We start from the raw sequence: 8369 nt of genomic DNA, 5'->3' as shown, positions 1-8369 counted from the left end.
CTGGAGTAGATCCACAAAGGGAATTCAACATGTAACTGCTACGTTAGTCACCTAAAACCAACATTTAGATCCCTAACCCCCCAAGCCCCTCAGCTGCCACCTAACCCTGTAGGTGCCTACCTTTCTGCTGGTAAAGTCTCCATGGTGCCTGCATTTCTGTCACACTGGACATGTTTGAAGTCCCTGTGGGATCCTTAAACTAGGCATTCCCTTGCTTATCTGGCCTGCTCAGAGATCACCTACTGGATCAGGCCTAGCACAAAATGGTGGTGGTGGTGGTGTCAGTGGACCCCTTTATCACTTTCAGCTCAGCAGTTGGAGCACTCACCCAGGATGCAGGAGACCCAGGTTCAAATTTCCCCTCTACCTGATGGTAGATTCTGAGCATTGCAATGCCTGAGTCCCTCTTGTGAATATCACCCTTAGTCTTTCCCTTCCCCATCTGTAACATGGGGATAATAGCACTGTGCTGCCTCACAGGCCTGTCGCAAGGATTAATAGTCTAAACGTATGTCTACGCTGCAATAAAACACCCAGCGAGGCAGGAGGGTCTCAGAGCCCAGACTCCAGATCAAGCTCAAATGTCTACGCTGCAATACTCTAGTCCCACAAGCCCGAGTCAGCCGAGCCAGGCCAGCTGTGAATGTTCATTGCAGTGAGGAGACACTGTAGTAGCTGGTGCCACCAGGGTAAGCAAGACAGCCACACAAGTGCTGCAGGGGCAAGGGTGGTTACATCAGGCAGCCTTGATCATGTCCCTATCAGTGTTGCAAGGAAGAATGTGATGAGGTGGAGGCCTTGAGTTTGGGTTCATTGACATTTTCTTTTGTTTACGTGATGTGCTCAGCCTTAGCTGGAGGACGGGGCTCTCGATAGCTGCAATGTAACCATGCCTGCATGAGTCTGGGAAACCTGCCAACTGCTGTTTTGAATGTGGGTGAATGGTCTGGAGAGAGGGATGACCAGCCTCCAGGATTGTCCTGGAGTCTCCAGGAATTAAAGATTGTCGTGATGAATCCTCCAGGAATACGGCCAACCAAAATTGGCAGTCCTGGCTGGAGAACAAGATGTAAATGCTGCCAGCCCCATTCACACCAGCATAAATGAGTAACAACACCACTGCAATCAATGACCCGGAACCTTTGCTCTAGCCAAAGACCACGGAGCGCAGAGCAAAAGGGAGAGAGCCAATGGAGAGTTTTACATTCTCCAAACCCCAGTGTCAGCTGGGCACAAGGTCTCCAACAGGCTGATACAGCAGCCAGGAAGCAGTGGGGTTTGTGTGGCCTCCCTTGGCCACAGCCTGTATTTCATCAGCAGGGAGGGCAAGAGGTGTAGGAAGAGCTGTGTCACCTGAACACCACTGGAGGATTCCGCTACACCAGGGTGCCTCTTGCGGCTGGCTGTGCGGGGTGAGGGCTGCTTTGTATACCTAGTGCAGTACAGGATTTGGGCCAGTCAGGTTTACGCATGTGTGAATTGGGTGCTGTCTGTGTGAATGACTTGGCAGGAGAAGTACACGAGAGAGCAGAGCTGCAAATGGAGAGAGGCGGGGCGGGGAAGGACGATTTTTCTCTTTGCAATAGCCGCGATAGTGGGCGTAATCTGCTCCCTTCCAGAGACAGAACATTTGCTCTCCAACTTTATTTGTATAAGCCCCAGGGATGTTGTATCTGACCAGGATGATTTAGCATCATCCGGGAGGGGGGGCGGGGGTTAACTCCACCCGAGGCAATGAAATCACTCCAACCTGCCTTCAGTTACCAAGGGCCTCCATGAACACCACACTGTGATTCTGCTACTAAAGGTGACACGTGGAATCTGTAAATTTGTCATCTTGATCTCAGTCAGGAAACTAAGAACTGGGCTGAGTCCCTCATTCATGTCCCTGTTACAAGGAGACAGAGGTTCTTACAACCTTGTACGATACTACGAAAGGCAGTGAAAGAAAGTGAAAGTGGCAAGAAAGAGAGATTTAAGCCTTTGGGAAGAGAATCTGCCTGAATCAGCCAAAGACCTCGAAATACAGGCTACGACATGCCATGTTCACTTACAGTATGTTTATTTCTCAGTGCATTACATGAAAGGTCTTCGGTATTTGTGGGTTCTTGAATATTGTTCCCACTCTGCTCTGTTTAAAAAAACAAAAACAAAAAAAAATGCTGAATACAAAACATTCCCTATACAGTAACAAACCCTATCGCCAATAAAGAGAAATAGATACCATGAACAATAATATGGCAATATGAAAACAGAGAAGTAACCATGCAAGATCTGGAGCTAACAGGTTGGGGTTTTTCTATTTTTTCCTTTAGTGAAGTCTGATGACAAACGTTGGAGCCTGTCAGAAATGAGTTCATTTGTTGTTGTTCTGTTAAAAATTACCCACAATCACAAGATACAGTATGTGACTTCACTATAAAAGATCAAATGATTGTAGAACTTATTACAATTAGAAAAACTAGGCCCCCTTGCACACACACAACACACGGCTATAAATAAAAAAGTACTGTGTAAAATAACGTGAAAAAAGTTCATGTTTTCTTCTATGATTGGGAATGTGTTTCATGGACATTTATAGCACCTTTGATTCGCTTGATTTCAGAATAAGTAGTTTAACCCCTCCTTCCCCCCACCCCAGTGCTGGAGCAGAATGCAATGTAATCTTGAATAATACAGAGGTCATAATTGTGGACTAGAAGGGATTTCCAATTAGTCACTTGAGAACCTACCTTCATGTAATCCCAGAATTAGTTTGTCTGTCTGCCTTCCTGAAGTCATAGGTGTAGTTGATGGGTTTCTACTTTAACAACGTTTATTCTATAGATTGGATCTGGGATTTTGGTTCAGTGCCAAAGTTTGTGAGCCAGATCTAGTGTAAATAGTCATAGTTTCACTGACATCACTGGGCCTGTCCCAGTTTACACTAACTGAAGATCTGGATTTGAACATGTGGCCTATTCTTGCTCCCATTAAAGTCAATGGCAAGAGCTCTGTGGACATCAGTGGAAGCAGGATATGACCCTTATCTCTAGCTTATTCCTGTTTTCCTGCATTGCTGTCAAGTCTTTAGAATAAATGTGTATTGGATACTCTGGAGTGAAGCATTCTCTATTTCCCAGGAGGGTACCAGAGCACTAGTGAAAGTTGGGGTGCATAAATGACAACGTATTATACTGTGCAATATGCAGCCATGGCTTCTGGGTAGCACAAGGCAGGGAACATTTTTTTTTCTACTACCAGAACCAATCCAAGTTGAAAAGTATGGGAGGTCAGAGAAGTACTTTAAAAATCCCAAAGAAATCTTAACAAAGGCAAAAGAACACACTATGGTAGTGCACAGTATGTATGTAAGATAAAGCACTAACATTTCAATTAAAGTATATTTCTAAATTAGCACGCAAATGAAATATGACCACCCCCTAAATTACACAGAGATGGTAAAATGCATATGCCCAGGCTAAAATGAATCTTAGTATCCTGCCTAAGAGGGAAAATGTGGTTGGAGTGGTTTATTTTAGTCACAAATATCATTCATGTCAACATATGAGGTTATGGTCACCTTTATAACTTTTTTTTTTTAACTAAGACTGCACCACACTGTGGTCTAATTGACTTATTAGTGAGGAATTAAACCCTAGTCCAGTGACAATGTCCACACTATATGGTCCTATCGTTACCCAGATTAAAGATACAGTACCACATTAATAGATAGATGTAGCTAAGCAAAACAAGGAGTCTTGGGAGCAAAGAATTACACAGGTCTTCATAGAAATCTGTGAAAGTTGGTAATTAAAATGGTGTTGCAATCTGAACCTAAACCTGCCTTCTGACAATCTATCTGCGAGGATTAATTGCAAACCATTTCAATTAACTTTTTCATTTTACCACTACGTTGTTCTAAATAATTTAATTAAAACCCAGTTCACTAGTCAAATGCGAATCAACTAAAGAGATTACTCATCAAGCTAATGCAATTGTTTTTTAATTCCCAAATACTAAGTTGTGGGAACAAAAACTGTCCCCTTTAACTCATTTGGGGGACTCCAAAATCTCAGGGAACTACTAATTGGACCCACACTGCCTAACTTCTCTCCCCCTTCCCAAATTACATCCATGGGATCATCAAAACGGAATATTGGTATTTCCCTTTTTAAATATCAGGTAGGAGGGTTGTTTGGCTTTGCCACTGGGTCCTGCTATGGGAAAACTCTTCCCTACTGATCAGATGAAATGCAGCTCACACCAGCATAAATCTTTTGATCAAACGGTGATTTCTCATTATGTCTTAAGAAACAATTTCCTGAACACTCACTAGACCTGAGAGTAATTAGTTAGCACTCTGCCTGGTAAGCGGTACAGGATAGGACCCCAGATTATCTATCAACAGAAGTAACCAGGCACCTCTTGTAAATTTCTAACCAGTGGCTGACTTATCAAAGCCTGTTGTAGTCAACGAGTTTTTCCTAAAAGGAAACAGACCAGTCCAAGAACAAAACTAGTGCAAATATGGCATGGCTGTGTTATAAAACAGCTGCCCCTCAACAAGACTTCGTGGTCTAAATTCCCTTTATACAACTCCATTCCACCTCAGTTAGTGAATGGAAGAAAATGGTCACAGGGCTTTTGATGTTTGTCTACCAGATGTCTTGGTAGAGTTGTGCTCTTTGCATTTGTTTGTATTTAGACTGAGAGATGGCTGCCAACTATTTCTAAAAGATACTGATCTCATTCAGAATTGTGTATATACACATAGTCACTGGATGTAGCCGTGGGCTTGCAACTAACATCTCCTCTGAAGGCCTTATTTTATTGTCCTAGAAGTCACACCAGGGTGTGACCATTTCTCTCATCAATGCCTTACTGATATTGACAAACCCTTTTATTTGCTCCAGGCTGGGTTATTGCTCCCTGTTTACCTGTATCACATCAAAGCTACAACTAACCCAGAATGCAATGTACACAGCTGCACAGGAGCCAAACATCTGCTTTTTATGGTTGCATCTCCTAAAGTGTTGCACTGAGTTTAAAGTTCTTTGAAGTCTCTGATGGCTTATGGGGATTAGCATCTGATCGTATTTTGCTTTGCCTCCACATTTTGGGCTGATTTGACTTGCCCAATCACTACCTTAAATGGATCCAAGCAAGGATCTAACTATACCCCTTGACTATGGAATGTAGCCCTAACTGTTGTTCACAATTTCCTAGTCAGTACCAAAATTCAAAAGTATGTTAAGGAAATAAATTTACTGCAGCTTTTGGTCCTTCAGTGGCTGTTCATATTGTTTAACTGTACAGCACGGGGAGATTTCTCTGGGAAGACCACATTATCAGCTCAAGATGTTGCTTTTTGTTATGTCATCAGCTTCCCCCGTCACCTATTCTTTGCAAAATGGTGGTAGTTTAAGGATGTAAATCCATTCACTTGGGGTGAGTTTTAAACTATTTGTGGCTGGTGATACAATGCTGTCTAGAGGCCTGATATGGATGTTTTGATATAGTTATCAGTATCGCTGTAGACAGAGAGTATGTGTGCACATGTACATACATAAATCTCTCACACCAGAGCCTGAACCCCTTATTCTAGGCACAGACTACATCCACTGGCAGTGCAAGATTCCAGTTTTCAGCATTCCACCTGCCTCCATGCTGACCTAGGAGGACCACCTTTAGCAGTAAGAGGGTACTTCTGTCTCCACGGGCCATTCAGGCCTTGGTCTCTCTGTTGAGGTTGCCAACAAAGGTGCTAATGAATTTCAATGGTGGCTTTTTGATGTAGATACATTTTGCACTAGGAATGAGCCTGAGTGATGCTGTGAATTTACTTAAGCCACCAAATAACAGACACAACAACATGTGTTCACTAGTGCCTTGGAGAGGATTTGAACCAGTGACTGAACAGTGAAAACAATGAGGAGTCCTTGTAGCACCTTGGAGCCTAACAAATTTATTTGGGCATAAGCTTTCGTGGGCTAGAACCCACAGTGAAAGATTCTGTAACCTATTATCAGTTGCCTTGGTCATTCACTCCTGCTATTAAAAAAGTAATTTAATTGTCTACATGAGTAACATTAACTTGTCCAATTTGTTTGTGAAATTTCTGTTCAGCCTCTTAACAGTGGAAGTCTGTTTCCCCAATAACAGGAGCTATTGCAAAATAATGTTATCTTGTAGCAAAATGTTCGAAGACAAACCACTGGCAAGAGTCTAATCCTTCTACTGTGTTTTGCCAACACACCACCTCCAGATTCAAACTAGTAGGAGATGATGGATACTTTTAAAAATACCCACAATATAAAGAAAACTATATATCAATAGTTCCGGCTTACAATCTAAAGCTGGGTAAATACTGCAAAACATTTTCAGTGCAGATTTGTTCCGAATAAGAAATGAATTTTTCCTGGCTGTGTTTATACTTATTTTGTGTTCATTTTATGCAAACTTTATACAATTTTATCTTGCTTCCTATGAATGTTTGCAACAAGAATGTTGATCTTGAATATGCACAAAAAGCAAATTTTACATTCTGTAATTATTTATACCAGAAACCTTGATAGTAAGCTGTTCATGCAATCAGGGAACAGAAGGAATACCACAAGGTCTATATGACACCATTCACACAATCAATCAACACAGCTCAAATCCCTGATTTAAAATTTCAATCAGAAAGCCCAAGAGTAAATGAAATTTGCCAAATACAAATTTGTTGTGAATAGCCAACACCTCTGAGACAAATCATGATCTGTTGAAAGATACTCCACAGAGAGAGATGAAATTTGTCAAATAAGTGATTAGTTCTTAATTTTTCAATCTACTCTTTAAAAAGAAACATTTCCATGGCTTTAGTGGAGTACTGAAAGGGGTATCTTCAACTGGAAATTATAGTGTGAACACAAAAAACATGTTTAAAAATAACCAGATGCCATCAAAATAGTATAATGTTGCTCAGGGCTTTTGCTTTGAGCTAAGGTAGAACTGAATGATGTCTGAGCAAACTGTGCAGTCTTTTAAACAAATAATTTTTGAGGGGGAGGATCAAACCCCTTGAAGAGGGCCATTTCCAGGGATAGCTTTTAAGAATACCTGCCATTTGGTGTATTCTGAAGTGGGGCGGGGGGGAAGAGAACTGTAGCTCAAATATTTTTATGAAGAGCAATTCAAGACATTCCCTGCAGTAATGGTTTAGCAGCGTCTAGGCAAGGAAACCCTACTGCTAACCCTGCAGCCTCCTACCCACTTCCTTCTGCACACTGTGATTAAGCACTAGGATACTGTATCTTTAATCAGCGAATGGGCTTTAGAATGCACAAATGCTCCTGTTTCATTCAGTTGCTTTTCCTTTTGGCTTCGCTGTCCTCCAGCAGCGAAGAGAGGAACTGATAGGGCTGGTGCCGCTGCTCACGACCACCGCGTTTGATCTTGATGCTCGTTCGTAGGGAGGAGCCTAGGATCACTTCCTGCCCTGAGCCCGGCTCCATGGAAGATAAAGAATCTGAAAGGAGATAAAGCCAAGGGAGAGCTTACTCTCCTATTATGGAGGAAACAAAGTCCCTGCCCTTCTTACACTTCTCTCCTTCCCTTCAATGTCCCCTCTCCCTTCGCTTTTCTTTCCATTTAGCTGGTGCACTCCTATCTAATGCCTCACTTCCCAAAACAAAAAAAGGAACTAATGTGATCTTTGCCACTATCCCATTGCTCACTCTGCTTGTGTATCATACCCTGTCCCCTGTTTCATTGTAGATTGTAAGCTCTTTGGGGAAGGGACTGCCTACTACTCTGTTTGTACAGCACCTAGCACAGTGGGGTTTGTTCTCAGCTGATCCTTCGGCAGCTCCATAATCAACACGATTAACATAACAGCAATACCTTGTGGTCCTTAGTTGTCAGCAGTTATAGAAGTGCCAAGGGTCATTTAAACACTCATTGAGCAAAGATGAAGACTCAACACTTCTGAGGAGTTACTAAGTATCATTCTACACATGTTAGAGATGGGGAAACCAAGGCACAGAGCAGTGATGTGACTTACCGCAGCTCACACAGCTAATTAGCTACTGCTGGCAATAAATCCCAGCACCTTAGACATCAGGCCATGCTTCCTCTTATGGTGAGGAGCCTTTCTACAATGATCCTGCCCCATAACGCTAATTGTACATTTGGTCTATGGCCAAAGTCCTTTTCAAGTGCTTAGACACAGAAACCCGTAATGCTGACTCTCCAATGTTAATGCCCCTGTTTCTTTTCCTTTTGCCCTCAGTAATGGACACTTGTTTGTTTCCCTGCCAAGAGCCCAGCCTTCCTACCCAGACCTCCAGCTCACATCAAGCAGTATTTCTAATTCAAGCGAGTACCCCAGTGCCTAGGGATTGGTG

At 42.5% G+C, this 8369-nt stretch overlaps 1 protein-coding gene across 3 annotated transcripts in view; it reads right to left on the bottom strand.

The window, feature by feature from the left end:
• Positions 1-2045: 2045 nt before the first annotated feature.
• COL26A1 (collagen type XXVI alpha 1 chain) overlaps positions 2046-8369 on the bottom strand; it is a 227510-nt gene continuing 221186 nt past the window's right edge. For all 3 annotated transcript variants that reach the window (XM_073315529.1, XM_073315531.1, XM_073315530.1), the window contains one exon: positions 2046-7492. In XM_073315529.1, coding sequence (XP_073171630.1) covers positions 7326-7492 — 167 coding nt within the window. In that variant the 3' untranslated portion in view covers positions 2046-7325. The remainder of the gene's footprint in view (positions 7493-8369) is intronic.

This window comes from Lepidochelys kempii, chromosome 17 (genome assembly GCF_965140265.1).
Source record: "Lepidochelys kempii isolate rLepKem1 chromosome 17, rLepKem1.hap2, whole genome shotgun sequence".
Taxonomy (NCBI): Eukaryota; Metazoa; Chordata; order Testudines; family Cheloniidae; genus Lepidochelys; species Lepidochelys kempii.
The sequence above is the reverse complement of the archived record's forward strand: the minus strand, read 5'-3'. Positions and strand labels throughout refer to the sequence as shown.